Source organism: Scyliorhinus torazame, chromosome X, assembly GCF_047496885.1.
Source record: "Scyliorhinus torazame isolate Kashiwa2021f chromosome X, sScyTor2.1, whole genome shotgun sequence".
NCBI lineage: Eukaryota > Metazoa > Chordata > Chondrichthyes > Carcharhiniformes > Scyliorhinidae > Scyliorhinus > Scyliorhinus torazame.
The window spans coordinates 30,467,630-30,489,823 of NC_092738.1; the positions used below are offsets into that span (position 1 = coordinate 30,467,630).

General features: G+C 47.7%; 1 protein-coding gene across 2 annotated transcripts in view; it reads left to right on the forward strand.

Annotated features, from left to right (window-relative positions):
- Positions 1 to 19,893, forward strand: part of letmd1 (LETM1 domain containing 1) — a 27,185-nt gene extending 7,292 nt beyond the window's left edge. For both annotated transcript variants that reach the window (XM_072493947.1, XM_072493949.1), the window contains 6 exons: positions 293 to 375; positions 8,062 to 8,248; positions 13,488 to 13,589; positions 13,856 to 14,008; positions 16,042 to 16,138; positions 17,342 to 19,893. In XM_072493947.1, coding sequence (XP_072350048.1) covers positions 293 to 375; positions 8,062 to 8,248; positions 13,488 to 13,589; positions 13,856 to 14,008; positions 16,042 to 16,138; positions 17,342 to 17,418 — 699 coding nt within the window. In that variant the 3' untranslated portion in view covers positions 17,419 to 19,893. The remainder of the gene's footprint in view (positions 1 to 292; positions 376 to 8,061; positions 8,249 to 13,487; positions 13,590 to 13,855; positions 14,009 to 16,041; positions 16,139 to 17,341) is intronic.
- The last annotated feature ends 2,301 nt before the right edge of the window (positions 19,894 to 22,194 follow it).

Here is a 22,194-nt window from a genome sequence, read left to right on the forward strand (position 1 = left end):
TTGATCAGGGAGTTCTGATTGTTGGCATAAGATGCCTGAAATGGAAATGGTCCCATTCTCCAAAACCAATGTCCCTCACCTTGATGAATACAAAAGAAAGGTAGTGGAAACTGAACCAACATGAGTGATATTTCGCTTTGTAGTGAGAAGTAATGAATTCAGCAACAAATTCAAGCTTTGTACATGTGTGTTTACACATACTGCGCAATGCTTTCAAGTAAAATTAAATGTTGGCCACCTGCTGACATCTGAAGTTTGCAGCCGTAATCTGTAAAAGACTTTTCTCTTTCAGTTTCGCAGAGATATTATACAGGTGATGCCTGTGGTGCTTCTATCACTTCCACCATTTGCAAACTATATGGTGTTTATATTGATGTGAGTATTTTAAGAATTCATTTTAATTGTGCTCTCGAGTTGGACAGCGATGGATTGTCAGTCCATATTTTTAATAACTTTTTGACCAAAGCTTTGAGCTTTTGGGCCATTTTGTTATATTGCCTCAGTTCAGTGGCTGCACCGTGGCAGTTGATAACGGCCTGAGGAGTCAAAGGAAGTTGCATCATTTCCACATGTCAGTGTAAGATAAACCATCTAACTTTATTACAGAAACTGAGTGGTCTGCGAGTGGCCTGGGATGAATGTGTATCCTTAACTGTGAGGAAGTAACTGGCTTCACGTTGATGCTTTCTCACTCTGGAGGTATATTGTGGGGATTTTTATATACCTATCATTCTGTTGAGCCACCTGCTGCCAGCAGTATTATTCTTTTTTAAAAAAATATATATTTTATTAAAGTTTTTAAACACAATTTGTTCCCTTACAAATCAAAAAAAGAAAAGAAAAAACAGGTAACATGATAACTGCAATATAACATTGTTTAACTAACATGGTAAACTAACCAAATAACACAAAGTAATACCCCCCCGCCCCCTCTTCCCCTCCAAAAACCCAAACAATTTCCCTTCCCCCCCCCCCCCCCCCCCCCCCGGGTTGCTGCTGCTGGCCATCTATCTTCCCTCTAACGTTCCGCTAGGTAGTCGAGGAACGGTTGCCACCGTCTGGTGAACCCTTGAGCCGATCCTCTCAGCGCAAACTTCGTCTGCTCTAGTTTTAGGAACCCCGCCATATCGTTTATCCAGGCCTCCAGTCCGGGGGGTTTCGCTTCCTTCCACATGAGTAAAATCCTACGCCGGGCTACTAGGGACGCAAAGGCCACGACATCGGCCTCTTTCGCCTCCTGCACTCTCGGCTCATCCGCTACTCCAAATATAGCTAACCCCCAGCCTGGCTTGACCCGGACCGTCACCACCTTCGAGGTCACTCCCCTCCAATACCCCTCCAGTGCCGGACACAACCAAAACGTATGTGTGTGGGTCGCCGGGCTTCCCCCGCACCTCCCACACTTGTCCTCCACTCCGAAGAACCTGCTCAATCTTGCTCCCGTTATGTGTGCTCTATGCAGCACCTTAAATTGGATCAGGCTAAGCCTGGCACACGAGGAAGAGGAATTTACTCTGCTTAGGGCATCAGCCCACAAACCCTCCTCAATCTCCTCCCCGAGCTCTTCTTCCCATTTTCCCTTCAGTTCGCCCACCAGCTCCTCGTCCTCTTCTCTCATCTCCCAGTATATTTCTGACACTTTGCCCTCCCCGACCCACATCCCCGAAAGCACCCTGTCCTGGATCCCTTGTGTCGGGAGCAGCGGAAATTCCCTCACCAGTTGTTTCGTGAATGCTCTCACCTGCATATATCTAAAGAAATTTCCCCGGGGCAGCTCATACTTTTCCTCAAGCGCTCCCAAGCTCGCAAACGTCCCGTCTATAAATAAATCTCCCACTCTCCTGATTCCTACCCGGTGCCAGCTCTGGAATCCTCCGTCCAGCCTCCCTGGGGCAAACCTATGGTTGTTCCTGATCGGGGACCACACCGAGGCTCCCAGCACACCCCTCTGTCGCCTCCATTGCCCCCAGATACTTAATGTTGCCACCACCACTGGGTTTGTGGTAAATTTTTTTGGGGAGAGCGGTAGTGGCGCCGTCACTAGCGCTTTTAAACTCATCCCTTTGCAGGACTTCATCTCCAACCTTTTCCACGCCGCTCCCTCTATCATCCATTTACGAATCATCGCCACGTTGACGGCCCAGTAGTAGTCGCCCAAATTCGGCAACGCCAGTCCCCCTCTGTCTCTGCTACGTTGTAGGAACCCCCTCCTTACCCTCGGGGCCTTCCCTGCCCACACGAAGCTCCTGATGCTCCTATGTATTTTTTTAAAGAAGGCCTTAGTGATCAGTATAGGGAGACATTGGAACACAAATAGGAACCTCGGGAGGACCATCATCTTAATTGCCTGCACTCTGCCCGCCAGTGACAGCGGCTGCATGTCCCACCTTTTGAAATCCTCTTCCATTTGTTCCACCAGCTGTGTCAGATTGAGTCTGTGTAAGGTTCCCCAGCTCCTGGCTATCTGAATCCCCAGGTATCGGAAGTTTCTTTCTACTCTCCTTAGCGGTAGGCCATCTATCCCTCTACTCTGGTCCCCAGGGTGTATCACAAAAAGCTCACTCTTTCCCATGTTAAGCCTATATCCCGAGAAATCTCCAAACTCCCTCAATATCTGCATGACCTCTGTCATCCCCCCCCACTGGGTCCGTCACATACAGCAGTAGGTCATCCACGTAGAGTGACACTCGGTGTTCCTCTCCCCCTCTAATCACCCCTCTCCATTTTCTGGAGTCTCTCAGCACTATGGCCAGTGGTTCAATTGCCAGCGCGAACAAGAACAACATTACAAGTACAGTAATGGGGACAACGGGCATCCCTGTCTTGTTCCCCTGTGTAGTCGAAAATACTCCGACCTTTGCCGACCTGTGACCACACTTGCCGTTGGGGCCCCATAGAGGAGTTTAACCCAGCTGACAAACCCGTCCCCGAACCCGAACCTCCTCAGCACCTCCCATAGATACTCCCACTCCACCCTATCAAATGCCTTCTCTGCATCCATTGCCGCCACTATCTCTGCCTCCCCCTCTACTGGGGGCATCATTATCACCCCTAATAGCCGTCACACGTTGACATTTAGTTGTCTCCCCTTTTCAAACCCTGTCTGGTCTTCGTGCACCACCCCCGGGACACAATCCTCTATCCTCGTTGCCAGCACCTTTGCTAGCAACTTGGCGTCCACATTTAGCAGTGAGATAGGCCTATAGGACCCGCACTGCAGCGGATCTTTATCCCGCTTCAAGATTAGCGATATCGTCGCCTCCGACATTGTCGGGGGTAGGGTCCCCCCTTCTCTGGCCTCATTAAAGGTCCTTACCAGCAGCGGGGCCAACAAGTCCACATATTTTCTATAGAATTCCACCGGGAACCCATCTGGTCCCGGGGCCTTCCCTGCCTGCATGTTCCCCAGCCCCTTGGTAACCTCGTCCACCCCAATCGGCGCCCCCAGGCCTTCCGCCTCCTGCTCCTCCACCCTCGGGAACCTTAATTGGTCCAAAAACCGCCGCATCGCTTTTCCCTCCGGGGGTTGGGACCTATATAGCCTCTCGTAAAAGGTCTTAAACACCTCGTTTATCTTCCCTGCTCTCCGCACCGTGGCTCCCGTTTCATCCCTAACTCCCCCTATCTCCTTCGCCGCTGTCCTCTTTCGCAGCTGATGGGCCAACAGGCGACTCGCCTTTTCCCCATATTCATATCTCATCCCCTGTGCCGTCCTCCACTGTGCCTCCGCCCTCCTTGTGGTCAACAGGACGAACTCCGTCTGGAGTCGTCGCCTCTCCTTGTATAGTCCTTCATCCGGGGCCTCCGCATATTTCTTGTCTACCCTCAAAATCTCCCCCAGTAGTCTTTCCCTTTCCTTGGCCTCTATTTTCCCCTTGTGGGCCCTAATGGAGATCAGCTCTCCTCTGACCACCGCCTTTAGTGCTTCCCATACTACTCCCACTCGGACCTCCCCGTTGTCATTGGCCTCCAGGTACCTTTCGATACATCCCCGCACCCTTCCGCAGACTCCCTCATCCGCCAGTAATCCCACATCCAGTCGCCAGAGTGAACGCTGCTCCCTCTCCTCTCCTAGTTCCAGGTCCACCCAGTGTGGGGCATGATCTGAAACAGCTATGGCTGCGAAATCAGTTCCTTCCACCCTTGAGATCAGTGACCTTCCCAAAACAAAGAAATCTATCCAGGAGTACACCTTGTGAACATGGGAGAAGAAGGAGAGCTCTTTGGCCATCGACCTAACAAATCGTCACGGATCCACTCCCCGCATTTGGTCCATAAACCCCCTAAGCACCTTGGCCGCTGCCGGCCTTCTTCAGGTCCTAGATCTAGATCTATCTAACCCTGGGTCCAGCACGGTGTTGAAGTCCCCCCCCCCCCCCCCCCATTATCAGGTTTCCTACCTCCAGGTCCGGGATACGTCCCAGCATCCGCTTCATAAATCCCGCATCATCCCAATTCGGGGCATATACGTTAACCAACACAACCTCCAGTCTGCCACTCACCATCACATATCTGCCTCCGCTGTCTGCTACAATGTTCCTAGCTTCGAATGACACCCGTTTCCCCACCAGTATGGCCACCCCTTTGTTCTTTGCATCCAGCCCTGAGTGGAACACCTGTCCCACCCATCCTTTCCTTAACCTAACTTGGTCCGCCACCTTCAGGTGCGTCTCCTGAAGCATGGCCATGTCTGCCCTCAGTCCTTTCAAGTGCGCGAACACTCGGGCCCTTTTAATCGGCCCATTTAGGCCTCTCACGTTCCACGTGATCAGCCGAACTGGGGGGCTGCCTGCCCCCCTCCCCTGTCGACTAGCCATCACCCTCTCTAGGCCAGTCCCACGTCCTGGTTCCGCGCACCCACCCGTTCCCCAGGTGGCGCATTCCCGCCCCGACCACCTTTTCTTTTACCAGTTCCTCTTCGATCTCTGCAGCAGCAACCCAGTTATCCCCCCCCCCCCCACCCCGCTAGATCCCCATCTAGCATGATTGCTCCCCCCATATTGCTTCCAAACGTCAGCTGACTTCAACTGACCCCAGCTTCTCCCGCTCTCTCCTTGACCCCCCCCCCCCCCCCGCGTGGGGAACTCCCATCTACCTTGCGCCTATCTTCCCGCCATCATCTTTCTGGCGCGGGAACAAGAACAATAAGTCCCGTGTTCTCCAGAGCCGTCCCGCCCCTCGTGGCGCAGCTCCCTCTGCCGCCCCACTCTCATTCCCCATCCCCTGCCTATGTCTCTTCTTTCCCCCCCCCCCCCCCCCCACCGGCGCCCACATTTCTCAGTGTGCCCCCCTCCCCAATTTACATATCTATATACATCAATCAGCATTGTCTTTTCCCCTCCAACATCAGTCCCTCAGTTCTGATCCAGTTTCTCGTTTTTAATGAAGGTCCATGCTTCTTCCGCCGTTTCGAAGTAGTGATGCCTCTCCTGGTGCGTGACCCACAGTCGCGCCGGCTGCAACATCCCGAACTTCACCTTGTGTAACACCTCCTTGGCTCGATTAAAACTCGCCCTCCTTCTCGCCACCTCCGCACCCCAATCCTGGTACACCTGTACCACCGCATTCTCCCATCTACTACTTCGTACCTTTTTGGCCCATCTCAGAACCACCTCTCTGTCATTGAAGCGATGAAATTGCACGATCGTCGCCCTAGGTGGTTCTCCCGCCTTTGGTCTCCTCGCAGGGACCCGATGGGCCCCTTCCACTTCCAAGGGGCCCGAGGGGGCCTCAGCTCCCATTAGCGAGCGTAGCATCGTGCTCACGTAAGCACCGCCGTCCGCTCCTTCCACTCCCTCGGGGAGACCCAGGATCCGAAGGTTCTTTCTCCGTGATCTGTTTTCTAGGACTTCAATCCTTTCAATGCACTTTTTGTGGAGCGCCTCGTGCGTCTGCATTTTGACCGCCAGGCCCAGGATCTCGTCCTCGTTGTCCGTCACCTTCTGCTCCACCACGCGGAGCTCCATCTCCTGGGTCTTTTGCGTCTCCTTAAGCCCCTCAATTGCTTGTAGCATCGGGGCCAGCACCTCCTTCTTAAGCAGCTCCACACACGGTCTCAAAAATTCGTCTTGGTCCGGCCCCCGTGTCGCCTGGGCTCCCTCCGCCGCCATCTTGCTCCTTTTTCCTTCTGCCCCTGTCCTCGAGGATTCTTCGCGATCTGGCCACCGCCACCGATATTTTTCTTTTTCGTTGGGGGGGACGGACTCCTTGTTGTCTCACCCCACACCGGGTTTCATCCCGAAAAAATTCCCCGTTGGGGCTCTTAAAAGAGCCCGAAGGTCCGTTCGAGCTGGAGCCGCCGAAACGTGCGGCTTAGCTGGTCATCGCCGCCGGTGTCTCAGCAGTATTATTCTTGATTACTATGTGCAAAACTGGCCTGGAATTTCCAGTCAATGCCTTAACCACTGCTCCCACTTTCTTCTCGGACAAAGTTATGCTGGTAATGGAGGAGGATGGATGCATCATAATAAGAGGACGCGTGGGTGCTTGGGCTGGAGATCTCCTCTTTGCAGTGGTCTATACCCCTAGGGCCTACCTGCCTTTCATTTGCCACATTCCAGGCCATGGAGAGTGACTTTTATGCCAGATATTCCATGTTCCCCTCTCCTATTGTGTTGCAACTATTTACACCACCTCTGGACCCATCTTTTGTTTTTATATTTGTCTCATTATCGCTTCCCTTTGGCTTGCATCTTTTTAAAAATAAATTTCGAGTACCCAATTAATTTTTTCCAATTAAGGGGCAATTTAGCGTGGCCAATCCACCTACCCTGCACATCTTTGGGTTGTGGGGACGAAACCCACGCAAACACGAGGAGAATATGCAAACTCCACACAGGCAGGGATCAAACCCGGGTCCTTGGCACCATGAGGTAGTAGTGCTAACCACTGCACCACCGTGCTGCCCTCTGGCCTGCATCTTAATCACGTTTGTCATTTAATTGCTTCTTTCCTCCATATCCCCTTTCCTGGCTCTGTACTTACTGAAATGTTCATCTCTAGCATCTTCCGACCCTGATGAAAGGCCAGTGCACTGAAATATTAACTCTGTTTCTTCCTGCACCGATGCGGCCATTCCTGCATTTTCCCAACATTTCCAGTTTTTAATTCCGATTACCAGTATTCAGTTTCTCTCGTCTTTAATGGCCTGTTTTAATGAAATTACATTGGCTGTTGGAAGTGGAATTGCTGAGAGTTCTGGAAGGAAAGAAAGAAAATGCATTTATTCTGCACCTTTCACAATCTCAGGACATCCCAAAGCACTTTACAGCACAGAAGTAAGGTATTCAGCCTGTTGTTGTGCATTGTGCTTGATTGTGGATGGGCAATAAATTTGGCCTTGCCAAGAACAATTTTTTAAAATCCTAAAGTGTTTAAGTCCTAAAGTCCTGTCCTACTTGTAGCTGCTCCCACCTGGAGACCTACTGTCATGGTATGTTAACTTTGTGCCATCCTCACACATCCCCTGTAGCTTGTCTTCAACCACTCTGTGACGTTTGCCATCCAACTATGCCTAGGTCAACCCCTCTTTCTGCTGCCTTCCATTTTACCGTCTGGATGAATTCTCTGTAGCTTTTCAGCTCTGATCTAACGGCAGGAATACTGACATTTTCTTTTCTGGATGTCACTATTTAGGGTTCTTTTTGCTCTTGCTATTTCAAGCACTTCTTCATTTGTCTTGTGATTTGTGTATGGAATTTTAAGCAATATGTCTTGGCATCCATTTCCAAGGCCTTTATTTTCTTCCACAGACCTTTACTTTTTATCCAGGTTTCTGAGGCAGACAGGAAAGCAGGTAGAATGCAGCATGTTATGAGTTTTTTTTCCTTGTTACAAGCTTGAGTTTTTTTTTTTAACACACTCTCATCTTCAGGTTTGTGCATACTGCTGTAGAATGATGTACCACGTAGATTGGATTCAGTAATGTCTTTACAAGATCTGGTAATGGAGCTTTATGGGGACTTTTCTAGCAGTAAAAATACAAGAGTACAAATAGTAAAGTACCTGTTAACATTAAATTTGTGTTTCCTAAAGCTGTACATAACATTTCATTGTTTGTAGGTATTTCTTTCCACGGCAGTTGTTAATAAGACACTTCTGGACCCATGATCAGCAGCAGGAGTTCATGGAAATCTACCATTCAATCCGGGCTCAGGTTTACCCAAATGCTCTGAGGAATTTGACCAAGGCAGCGTCAAAAGTTCCAGACAGGCGACTGAAAAGCAAACTATTACAACTCAGCAATAAGGTATATACACAACATGTTGCACTAGGGAATGAATCATTCCTAAACTTAGGATTTGGAAAAGGGCACTTGTCAGGTTTTGTGGCACAGCCCATTGGTAAACCAACGGGCTGTGCCATGGAGTGGCACAAATGAGGGTTTGTACCTGATTCTTTGTGTGTTCTAGCAAGGCAGCAAGCTGGTACTGGGTACTAAAAGTGAGGAGGAAGAAAAAGTAAACCAACATCCCCCAGGTTTTTACTTTGGCAGCTTGTTAGTGGGCCAGGTAGAAGCCTGGAAGCAAATCACGTACCCAACATCTTGGCGAGCAAATAACAAAAATAGGAAATGACCACAGGGCAGCATGGTTGCTTCCCAGCTCCAGGGTCCCAGGTTCGATTCCCGGCTTGGATCACTGTCTGCGTGGAGTCTGCACGTTCTCCCCGTGTCTGTGTGGGTTTCCTCCGGGTGCTCCGGTTTCCTCGCACAAGTCCCAAAAGATGTGTGTTAGGTCATTTGGGCATTCTAAATTCTCCCTCTGTGTACCTGAACAGGCAACTAGGGGCTTTTCACAGTAACTTCATTGCAGTGTTAATGTAAGCGTACAATAAAGATTATTTTTAAAAATAAATTAAAGGGAGAGCACTGATTTAATCCAGAAGGAAGAAAATAAACTTTTAAAAAAGATATATTTTATTAAAGTTTTCAAACACAATTTTTTCCCTTACAAATCAAAAAAAAAAAAGGTAACATGATAACTACAATATAACATTGTTTAACTAACATGATAAACTAACCAAATAACACAAAGTAATACTCCCCCCCCCCCCCCCCCCCCCCTCTCTAAAAACCCAAACAATTTTCCCTCCTCCTCCCCCTGGGTTGCTGCTGCTGGCCGTCTATCTTCCCTCTAACGTTCCGCTAGGTAGTCGAGGAACGGTTGCCACCGTCTGGTGAACCCTTGAGCCGATCCTCTCAGCGCAAACTTCATCTGCTCTAGTTTTATGAACCCCGCCATATCGTTTATCCAGGCCTCTTGTTCCCCTGTGTAGTCGAAAATACTCCGACCTTTGCCGACCCGTGACCACACTTGCCGTTGGGGCCCCATAGAGGAGTTTAACCCAGCTGACAAACCCGTCCCCGAACCTCCTCAGCACCTCCCATAGATACTCCCACTCCACCCTATCAAATGCCTTCTCTGCATCCATTGCCACCACTATCTCTGCCTCCCCCTCTGCTGGGGGCATCATTATCACCCCTAATAGCCGTTGCACGTTGACATTTAGTTGTCTCCCCTTTACGAACCCTGTCTGGTCTTCGTGCACCACCCCCGGGACACAATCCCCTATCCTCATTGCCAGCACCTTTGCTAGCAACTTGGCGTCCACATTTAGCAGTGAGATTGGCCTATAGGACCCGCACTGCAGCGGATCTTTATCCCACTTCAGGATTAGCGATATCGTCGCCTCCGACATTGCCGGGGGTAGGGTCCCCCCCCTTCTCTGGCCTCGTTAAAGGTCCTTACCAGCAGCGGGGCCAACAAGTCCACATATTTTCTATCGAATTCCACCGGGAACCCATCTGGTCCCGGGGCCTTCCCTGCCTGCATGTTCCCCAGCCCCTTGGTAACCTTGTCTACCCCAATCGGCGCCCCCAGGCCTTCCACCTCCTGCTCCTCCACCCTCGGGAACCTTAATTGGTCCAAAAACTGCCGCATCTCCTCATTTCCCTCCGGGGGTTGGGACCTATATAGTCTCTCGTAAAAGGTCTTAAACACCTCGTTTATCTTCCCTGCTCTCCGCACCGTAGCTCCCATTTCATCCCTAATTCCCCCTATCTCCCTCGCCGCTGTCCTCTTTCGCAGCTGATGAGCCAACAGGCGACTCGCCTTTTCCCCATATTCATATCTCATCCCCTGTGCCTTCCTCCACTGTGCCTCCGCCCTCCTTGTGGTCAACAGGTCAAACTCCGTCTGGAGTCGTCGCCTCTCCCTGTATAGTCCTTCATCCAGGGCCTCCGCATATTCTTTATCTACCCTCAAAATCTCCCCCAGTAGTCTTTCCCTTTCCTTGGCCTCTATTTTCCCCTTGTGGGCCCTGCTGGAGATCAGCTCTCCTCTGACCACCGCCATTAGTGCTTCCCATACTACTCCCACTCGGACCTCCCCGTTGTCATTGGCCTCCAGGTACCTTTCGATACATCCCAGCACCCTTCCGCAGACTCCCTCATCCGCCAGTAATCCCACATCCAGTCGCCAGAGTAAATGCTGATCCCTCTCCTCTCCTAGTTCCAGGTCCACCCAGTGTGGGGCATGATCTGAAACAGCTATGGCTGAGTACTCAGTTCCTTCCACCCTCGAGATCAGTGACCTTCCCAAAACAAAGAAATCTATCCGGGAGTACACCTTGTGAACATGGGAGAAGAAGGAGAGCTCTTTGGCCATCGACCTAACAAATCATCACGGATCCACTCCCCGCATTTGGTCCATAAACCCCCTAAGCACCTTGGCCGCTGCTGGCCTTCTTCCGGTCCTAGATCTAGATCTATCTAACCCTGGGTCCAACACGGTGTTGAAGTCTCTCTTCCCCCCCCCCCCCCCCCCCCCCCATTATCAGGTTTCCTACCTCCAGGTCTGGGATACGTCCCAGCATCCGCTTCATAAATCCCGCATCATCACAATTCGGGGCATATACGTTAACCAACACGACCTCCATTCCCTGCAGTCTGCCACTCACCACATATCTGCCTCCGCTATCTGCTACAATGTTCCTAGCTTCGAATGACACCCGTTTCCCCACCAGTATGGCCACCCCTCTGTTCTTTGCATCCAGCCCTGAGTCCCACCCTGTCCCACCCATCCTTTCCTTAACCTAACTTGGTCCGCCACCTTCAGGTGCGTCTCCTGAAGCATGGCCACGTCTGCCCTCAGTCCTTTCAAGTGCGCGAACACTCGGGCCCTTTTAATTGGCCCATTTAGGCCTCTCACGTTCCACGTGATCAGCCGAACTGGGGGGCTGCCTGCCCCCCTCCCCTGTCGACTAGCCATCACCCTCTCTAGGCCAGTCCCACGTCCCGGTTCCGCGCACCCACCCGTTCCCCAGGCGGCGCATTCCCGCCCCGACCACCTTTTCTTTTACCAGGTCCTCGACGATCTCTGCAGCAGCAACCCAGTTATTCCCCCCCCACCCCCCGCTAGATCCCCACCCCCCGCTAGATCCCCATCTAGCATGGTTACTCCCCCCATATTGCTTCCGAAAGTCAGCTGACTTCAACTGACCCCGGCATCTCCCGCTCTCTCCTTGACCCCCCCCCCCGTGTGGGGAACTCCCATCTACCTTGCGCCTATCTTCCCGCCATCATCTTTCTGGCGCGGGAACAAGAACAATAAGCCCAGTGTTCTCTAGAGCCGTCCCGCCCCTCGTGGCGCAGCTCCCTCTGCCGCCCCACTCTCATTCCCCATCCCCCGACTATGTCTCTTCTTCCTTCCCCCCACCGGCGCCCACATTTCTCAGTGTCGTGTCCCCCCTCCCCAATTTACATTTCTATATACATCAGCATTGTCATTTCCCCTCCAACATCAGTCCCTCAGTTCTGTTCCAGTTTCTCGTTTTTAATGAAGGTCCATGCTTCTTCCGCCGTTTCGAAGTAGTGATGCCTCTCCTGGTGCGTGACCCACAGTCGCGCCGGCTGCAACATCCCGAACTTCACCTTGTGTAGCACCTCCTTGGCTCGATTAAAACTCGCCCTCCTTCTCGCCACCTCCGCACTCCAATCCTGGTACACCCGTACCACCGCATTCTCCCATCTACTACTTCGTACCTTTTTGGCCCATCTCAGAACCACCTCTCTGTCATTGAAGCGATGAAATTGCACGATTGTCGCCCTAGGTGGTTCTCCCGCCTTTGGTCTCCTCGCAGGGACCCAATGGGCCCCTTCCACTTCCAAGGGGCCCGAGGGGGCCTCAGCTCCCATTAGCGAGCGTAGCATCGTGCTCAGGTAAGCCCCGCCGTTCGCTCCTTCCACTCCCTCCAGGATCCGAAGATTCTTTCTCCGTGATCTATTTTCTAGGACTTCAATCCTTTCAATGCACTTTTTGTGGAGCGCCTCATGCGTCTGCGTTTTGACCGCCAGGCCCAGGATCTCGTCCTCGTTGTCCGTCACCTTCTGCTCCACCTCCTGGGTCTTTTGTGTCTCCTTAAGCCCCTCAATTGCTTGTAGCATCGGGGCCAGCACCTCCTTCTTAAGAAGCTCCACACACCGTCTCAAAAATTCGTCTTTGTTCGGCACCCACGTCGCCTGGGCTCCCTCCGCCGCCATCTTGCTCCTTTTTCCTTCTGCCCCTGTCCTCGAGGATTCTTCGCGATCTGGCCACCGCCGCCGATATTTTTCTTTTTCGTTGGGGGGGACTCCCTGTTGTCTCACCCCACACCGGGTTTCGTCCCGAAAAAATTCACCGCTGGGGCTCTTAAAAGAGCCCGAAGGTCCGTTCGAGCTGGAGCCGCCGAAACGTGCAGCTCAGCTGGTCATCGCCGCAACCAGAAGTCGGAAGAAAAGAAACTTAACCAATGAAGAAGAAAATTGAAAGACTAGTCACAACATCAGACACTCCTGGTCTCGTATGACATACAAAACATTTGAATGGAAATTTACAGGCTTTCTCACAAAGGCCACAAGGATAGTTGTGTGGGGAATCGGAATGTCTCTGTTCAGGAAGAGAAAGCTTTACCTTACATTGAACCTATGTTCTGTCTGATCTGCACAGGGACAAAGGTTCCATTTTCCAGTAATGGCATCCTTATGCCATATTGAAGAGGAAAAAAACCCTCTGACCTGCAAAAAAGAGCTTTATTTAATTGTTATCGTATCTGCTAAATTGGATTTACCAGCTTGTAGGGCACTGTTGCTCCTTGTCATTTATCTTGAAATTTTAATTGCTTCGTGGATCTACATAACACCTATTCTAAGGCAATAAACCTGGCTTGGGAGACTAATTGCAATATTTACCCAGTTTCTGATCCGAGAAAGCTTTTTGTGGGGGGGGCATTTGCGTTGACACATTATGGGGCTGGTTTAGCACAGGGCTAAATAGCTGGATTTTAAAGCAGACCATTGCAGGCCAGCAGCGTGGGTTCAATTCCCGTACCAGCCTCCCCGAACAGGTGCCGGAATGTGGAGACTAGGGGCTTTTCACAGTAACTTCATTTTTGAAGCCTACTTGCGACAATAAGTGATTTTCATTTCATTGTTCTGTATTTAAATAAAGGTCGAGGAAGGCATCCACCCAGAAATCTCCCAGCTGCAGGTGGTGGCAAAGCTCTTCTCGGGACATCCATTAGAAGTGCGACACATTGGTGCACGCCAGATGGTGAGCAAGTGGCTGAAACCTTGTAAGAAGTTTATTTCTGTCAAACATCATTGTTTACCCCAGTCAAAATTTATGACACCGGTCATGGGAACTCCTTTGTTTAGACGGCAGACACAAGAATTTCACATGAATGTGTTAGGCATTTTAAAATTTCCTGGCTACTTGTCTTTGAACGATGTTTAATTACTATTTTAAGTGAAAGATATAAAGGAAATGTCACCTCCCATTAACTTGTTCCCATGTTTCAACTGCTGTTATGTTCTTAGAAAATCTTGAGTCAGGTGATGTTCCTCACTCCACACATGCCTACCTTCATCCTACGGCGGCGTCTCCAGAGCCACATAATAGAGATTCATCATTTGGACCAAGCTCTAAATGTTTTGGGCGTGCACAACCTGTCAGAGGATGAACTGAAAATTGTGAGTAAAAGAATTGGCAGTATGCAGCTGACATTTCAACAACAACTTGCACTTAACTAATGCTTTGAACAGAAGTGCAATCAGGTGAAAATGGAGGCCAAGGCAAAGAAGGATATTCCTTTGAGGGGGGGTGGATTTTGAAGAGGTCTTGGAGGAAGAGAGATTTCTGAGAGGAATTCCACAGCTTAATGCCTGGAGCTTAGATGGCTGAAGGCACAGCCACCGATGATGGGGTGAAGGGAGCGGGGCGTGCACAAGTGGGTTGGAGGAACGCAGAGGTCTTAGACGGTTGTAGGGCTGTAGGAGGCTATAGAGAAAGGGGCTGATTTTGACCTGCGTGACCTACCAGCGGAATGTACTGGCCAATCTTCCATATCAGTAGTTACAAGGTGGCCATTATTCTGAGGCACTGGCCTCATTAACATCAGGCTAGTGTGATGCAGGGCACCAAATGGGCATCCCAGTACAGCTCGCAATATCATACAATCCTGACCACTGGCAAGAGTAAGGGTGACGGCATGCTGGTTCCAGTGCAGTAGCAGCCTACATTTCTGTGGGGCCCACGAGAAATATTTTGAATTGGAAACAAATTGTACTGCTTTGTCTGTTGAAGTGTAGGGGTGGGGGGTAGAAGAGGAGAAATACTTTTTTTTGCACTTTGAAGCTATCGGTTCAAAGTGACTCAGTGAATATATTTTGTTTTGAATTACCTCGCTATGTCCTTTTCAAAGTTATGCTCAGATGACATCATGCAGGGAGCGAGGGGGTTTTATTACTGTAAATATGGTAGTGTCATAAGATATTTTGTTTTGGCTAAATTATTATTTTGTTCCTCTGCCATGCTGGTAGCACATTACTAACATTGTGGAATGAATCATTGCCCTGCTGAATAAACAAGAAACCCGTGTTGAGCACATTAAAAGCCTGGTTTGTGTATGATGTGTGGTGTGCACGGCAGTCTTGAATGGATTCCGCTATTTGCAGATCAGATGTGGAAACCAGTGTTGGGTTCAACTTGAGCCTGTCAGTGATGCAAGAGAAATATAATGCCGGTTTGTCTATCTTTTAAAGTACATTAACTTTCTGAAGAATATCTTTCCCGTACAATGAAATGTCATTGTTACAAGGCATTCAAAATTAGATATGAAGCTAAACATGTCCATCACTGGAATAAGGAAATCTGAGTTACAGCCTACAGTTTACGTACATCCCATGTAAAAGTCCACCCATAATTTTTGGCTTACGATTTCATAATTATTCATATACCACATGTAGAAGTTATCCTTCGTGCAGCATCAGTTCAAGCAGTTCTAAAAAAACTAACATCTCCAGCGTGAACACAATATGTCTGACTGTGGCAGACTGAACCCAATTAGGTGACACGGTGGTTAGCACTGCGGCTTCACAGTGCCAGAGACCCAGGTTCGGTTCCAGCCTTAGGTGATTGTGTGGAGTTTGCATGTTCTCCCGGTGTCTGAGAGTTTCCTCCGGGTGCTCAGGTTTCCTCCCACAGTGCAAAAATGTGCGGTTTAGGTGTATTGGCCAGGCTAAATTGCCCCTTAGCGCCCCTTAGTGCCGAAAGATGTGTAGGTTAAGTGGGGTTACGGGGATGTGGTGGTGGAGTGGGCCTGGGTTAGGGTGCTCTTTTTGGAGGGTTGGTGCAGACTCTATGGGCCAAATGGCCACCTCCTGCACTGTAGGGATTCTATGAAAGATACACCCATCCATGTCATAACAACAGGCCAGGGCCAGCTAGCCAATTAGTGGACTCCTCTAAATAGCCAATCCATGTACAGGATGCTATGTGACCCCAAATCAAGCATGTGTGTAAACGTCCTAAAAATATTACTTGTGCAAAACGTTGACCCTTGAGCTTTGTTTCTCCCCCAAAACATTGGTCTCAAAAATTTGAATTTTACTCCCGTATTTAAGTAATTGCAGGAAAATGTTTCGTGCTGTTTTATCATTTTTCCCCCCATTTGTCTGGGTGAATATGGTTTGCCTGATCATTGCTTTGTGGTTCTACTTTTAAGGCATGTTATACAAGAGGTCTGAATTCAGTGCACCTGAATGCAGCACAGTGCAAGGAGTGGTTGACCAAATGGATCCAGCTTTCTAAGAAATTAAGAGGTAAAAGGATACAGAGCAAGTGTATTTAATAGCCTCTTATTGCTGACAGTAATTTAACAGTTGTCTTTTGGGTTGCTATAAAATCATAGAATTTATGGGCGGCATGGTGGCGCAGTGGTTAGCACTGCAGCCTCATGATGCCAAGGACCCTGGTTTGATGCCAGCCTCGGGTCACTGTCTGTGTGAGGTTTGCACATTCTCCCAGTGTCTGCGTGGGTCTCGCCCCCACAACCCAAAGATGTGCAGGGTAGGTGGATTGGCCATGGTAAATTGCCCCTTTAATTGGAATTTTTTTTTTTTTTAAATCATAGAATTTTACAGTGCAGGAGGATGTAATTCTGCACATGATTCCTGAGCTGGCTCTTTGGAAGAACTACCCACAAAATCTGTTTTCCATATCCTTGATTTTTTTATCTCACAGATTTACTCACCTTTTAAAGAGATATTATGGATTCTACTTTTGTGACGGTTTCCAGTAGGGCATTTCATGACCCATCATTGCTTTGCATGATTCCATATATAATTAACCAAGATGGCATGGTCTTGAGCTGCACTTTGAATCTATAATATCCATTCTTGGATGTAGTACCATGGGAATAACAAGTGAAGGCCAATCCCAACTCGAGAAGCAGGGAGGAGGCTGCTTGTGTAGTTACTCTATTAGCATGGACAGAAATGCATGGAGGGGGAAACTGTTCTGCCGCATGCAGAAGATGGGATTAGAATAAATTGGGTGGTTGTTTTTGACCAGTGCAGGCGCGATGGGCTGAAGGGCCTTTTCTGTGCTGTATGACTCTGTCTCCATTTCTTGAGGTAAGCTTTTTTTTTAAGATTATATACCTGGCCATAACATTGGTCATGTTATACTTAGTCATTCTATGGTCACTATCCTCCGAAGGTCCTCTGAATGTGCTGTGACTTCCTCTTCCCCCAGGGGCTTTACTCGCCTCCAATGTGTTCTGATATATAAATGCCTCGATAAAATATTTTTCCATATGGGTTCTGGTTGCCAAGTGCACACTGTGGGCGATCTATCGGATTCGCATTGGTGTGCCCGCACCCCTGATATGCATGTTCAAGTTGATGTAAATGGGAAGTCGGGATCCCTGTTAAGTAATTGGTGGGGACAATTAAGCGGGCAAATCCCGCTGGCGTATATTAAAATGGTTAATTTTTGTGCAACTGAAATATTTCTACTTTCAGATTCCGAAGCCTCGCTGCTGTTATATAGCATGGTGTTACTTTCCACAAATTACCATAATTCCAGAAAAAGCAAGTAAACCTATACAAAACTGAAAGTGGCCAGCTATGTTTACCCAAGACATCGGTGTTGTGTTGACAGCGATTTGTTCCTACATTACTGCGAGAGTGAGACTCCAGAATTCCAAGGTGGTCACCACCTATGTATGATGTAATGATTGTACTTGGAGGCAGGTTTCCCCTAATGAAATTCAATGCAAATATCTGAAAGAAAAAGATTTACTTCATTGTTTACTTAAAGCACATATATGAATTAGTTAAGAAACTTAATGGTTTTGGACCAATACTTTTTTTTAAGCTTTTGAGCAGTGGGAGATGTTTTTGTGTGATACATTTTGCAGTCTAATCATTTGCACATTTTTGGCTATTGGAAAATTTGACCAGTGGTGGGAAGGGAACACTTAAATTGCTGGTCCAAAATAACAGTGACGCTAATATTGTTTCCTGTAATTTATGTGCAAATGTCAAGACAACTTCAGACGAGGGCAAATGAGCAATTAAATGCAGAAATCAAGTTTTCTGTTGGGGGTGTGTCGTTCTGCTATTTAGCTTTGTAATAAAGGCTGGTCGATGTCTGGCTCGTTATTCAAATTCCTGTACTTGTACTAAACAGTAACTGAATATTTAACTATCAATTTCTACTCACTCCAGTCTTTTATGTAGCTATTGTTTCACAGTAGAAATGCAGAAGGGACGTGGAATGTTCACCTTTTGCACAGTAGGTGGAGCTCAAGACCAGCCTAATGCCTGTGATTCACCCTCGATGCCAGAAATATTCAGGCCAATAACATTGAAACTAAAGCAATATTTTTACTGAAAATCTGAAGTAAAAACAAAATTTTGAAACCACTCAACATCTTTGGAAAGATAAATAGTTAACATTTCCAGTCGATGACCTTTCACCGGAACTCTGATGTCAAATAGGGCTTGATCTACTGATTAAACATATTATTGGCACTCTTCACATTTCATTAATGACCATATAAATTGGTGTTGGCATATCTTTTATTGGAGAGTTTTATGCATTTGCTTATGCTTTTTAAGTTTGCAGCTACCTATATAACCAAATACAACGTCATGCATTTGGCTAAACTGCTGGTTCAGTTGGCTGAGGAATTGGTGTGACTGATTTGAATATTTATCTCATTTCAAAAGAAAACATTTTGTTTAGTTAATTATAAAAAGACTCTGCTGCTCACCTTAATTCCTTTGCCAATAGTCGGCAGCAAGGAGTCCAAATTGGTGATAGCTTCTACCCTGTCATACTTGAAATGTCGCTACCTACAATGCACTCTTTTTATATTTTTTTGGGGGGGGGCATGGTAGCACAGTGGTTAGCACAGTTGCTTCACAGCGCCAGGTTCGATTCCCAGCTTAGATCATTATCTGTACAGAGTCTGCACGTTCTCGTGTCTGCGCATGTTTCCTCCCACAGTCCAAAGATATGCAGGTTAGGTGAATTGGCTGTAATAAATTGCCCTTAGTGCCCAAAAAAGGTTAGGTGGGGTTACGGGGATAGGGTGGAGGCTTGGGTTTAAGTAGGGTGCTCTTTCCAAGAGCCGGTGTAGACTCGATGGGCCAAACGGTCTCCTTCTGCACTGTAAAGTCTATGATATTTTCTTTTAATCATTTCCACTAATTCTAGCTTCTATTTCATTCTCTGGTTTGTAATGTGTCACCACACTCACCAGAGCAGCAAGATATTAAAGCTGAAGGATGGATTCTAGGAAAAGAGCGCTTATGGAGGGTAATTTATTTCTCAAATTCAGCACTGACTCTCTTGCACAGTGGAATCCTGGACAATTGTTGCCACTTTCCCAATTCAAGTTAGATTTGCATCTCCTAATTTCACCTAAACTTTTATACTGCAATGCTGTGTTTTGAGCACCTGAAATATGGAAGAGTAGAGTTTGAAATATTTGTTTCAAAGTTGGATGAAAGATGATGGGGGTGATTTTCATCTTCATATGCAGCTGGTGACTGAACAGATTGCCTGCCCAACTTTTATCCAATTGAGCCTGATGTCAGTGAAAATGAAAATAACCCTACTGTGACTGTTCTTTCTAAACACGTGTAACAGGTATTTCAGTAGTATAGCCTGAAACTGCAACTTTTGTTAACATGAAAATCAACAACTTGAATCATCTTATGAATTTCGAGTTTAGATTTCTTAATTGCGTACTAACCAAACAGTACTCTTGCTTACCTAAATATGCATTTGAATGAACAACATTGCACTGATAACCTGCTTGCATGTTCAAGTACGACTGATTCTGTTCATTTTTTCGTTGTGCACTGCAGAAGCTATTTTTTTTTAAAGTTTACTTTGAGTTATTTTTTAACAATACTTTTTTTTAAATTGAGATGTACTGTGAATGGATACGTGTTTGGAGTGGTAATGAGGATTGTGTGTATATTGGGCTCAGTTTTGGCTAATTCCAATGTGAAAAATGATAAAACTCTTGGGTAAGTGAATAAAAATATTTTGTATTCATTTTGACTTGTTTCTTAATGTTTAATAATGCTATAGGGCTAAGACCTATGGGGTGATGGGGTTTTCAGTTTCCTTGCTGGAGGTCAACAATGGCACATAGTGCCTTCAATGGAGAAAAGTCCCAAAGCACTTCATAGGTGGATAATAAGAATTTGACACTTGAGCTAATGGAGATATGATTGGGTGGGTGGGTTGGGTGGGGTGGGGGGGCAGCAACTAATTGATTGGCTAAAGAGGTAGGTCTGAAGGAGAGTGACTGAGGAATGGACACGTTTAGGGAGAGAAGTCCAGAGTTTGGGACCTTGATGGCTAATGTAAGTCTGCCAGTGATAGTGCAAAGCGAAGGAGGGAAGCACAGAAGATCAGTGTCAGAGGAACAGAGAATGGAGGGGGAAGAGGGGATAGGTAAGCCTTTGCCATTCATTTCATGTGTTGGTTCTCTGGATTTGACCCAGTGTCTGCGTGGGTCTTATCCCAACCAAAAGGCAGAACAAGGCCAGCAGCGCAGGTTCAATTCCCGTACCGGCCTCCCCGAACAGGTGGTGGAATGTGGCGACTAGGGGCTTTTCACAGTAGCTTCTTCGAAGCCTACTTGTGACAATAAGCAAGTATTATTATTAAAAAGATGTCTAGGGTAGGTGGATTGACCATGCTGAATTGCATCAATTGTGTGGGGGGGGGGGGATTTGATACTCTAAATTTAATTTTTTTAAAGTGGGGAATGGACCTACATATACAAGCAATTCCCTTTTGTATATCTGATTCTAATAAAAATCAGGTCATCAATCTACAGGAGACACACCTAACAGAAGAACTTGCAAAAACAAGCAAGCACAATCCTGAAACAGAAATGCTTTATGATTTAACAAGTCTTCAAAAATAATGGGACCGATTTTAATTTGGGCAAGCTGGTGTTTGCTACTAATGCCCTCGAGTTGTGATCGGTAGACTTTCCTCTCCATTGATGCAAACACCCCAAACACTGCCATTTTTATAGGGGCCTTCCATGGGTGGCCAAAACACCTGCCAGGCAGGCCCAGTACTCTGGGTACTGTTAATTAACCAACTAAGGTGGCCCATAGTGTCTTCACCATCAGTTATGTACTGCACTCAGATTTATTTAACTGTAGCAGCAAACGTTTTGCCCCTCACAGCCTTCTTGAAGGTTTTTTACCCTTTTAAACATTTTCATTATCTTCAATAAAATCTGCATACGTTTCTGTCCCCATTTATTCTGCCACTTACCTTTTCTCACAAGTTAACAACAGCCTTTTAAAGGTTATATTTAATTTCCTATCCTCCTGCTGGGCAAACCTCCAGTGCCTGCTCCAATATGGGCCAGGAGCTCTCGTGTATAATTCCGAATATAGGAAATCAACTGACTACAAGAAAGCCTGCTATACTCGACCTTTAGCTGAGGCTGGGCAAGGAGTGCTCAAAACTGCCAGTTTGGCATCATGCCAAAGTGAAGAAGAATCATTTGTGTTCAGTTTGAAGTAAACAAGTTTTCTTTTCGATTTCTAAAGTAGCCATCTGGGATGGCCACTTACAAAGGACCATGGGAAATATGGTCAACCCAGGACTCCGACGCTCAGAGCTTATGTATATTGGCAACTCATAACTAGACGCTATCGAAACCCCCAGCTACTTTGCATTCTAATGGCCCATTTACCCAGAGGGCAGCACAGTAGCATTGTGGATAGCACAATTGCTTCACAGCTCCAGGGTCCCAGGTTCGATTCCCAGCTTGGGTCACTGCCTGTGTGGAGTCTGCACATTCTCCCAGTGTGTGCGTGGGTTTCCTCCCACAGTCCAAAGATGTGCAGGTTAGGCGGATTGGCCATGATAAATTGCCGAGTGTCCAAAATTGCCCTTAGTGTTGGGTGGGGTTACTGGGTTATGGGGATAGGGTGGAGGTGTGGACCTTGGGTAGGGTGCTCTTTCCAAGAGCCGGTGCAGACTCGATGGGTCGAATGGCCTCCTTCTGCACTGTGAATTCCATCTATGAAACAAAAGACCTGTACTCAGGTTACAGAAACAGACTCATCAGCACCACTCCCTTTGCTCAGGAAGCCTAAACAGCCGAGGTCAATGACCGCTCAGGACACGCCCCACTATTAAGGCATCCGCCCCTTTATTGGCCAAAATCGAAGGCAGTAATCGAAGCCTGCCGAATTATTAGGTCCAAAGCTAAGGAACCCCAGAAGGAAAAGCAATATCATTAATAACTGTCATATCAGTATCCAGTTAAAAAGAGCAACATTATTGGCGTCTCCGGTGCGAATTGGCAACATAAGCAAGG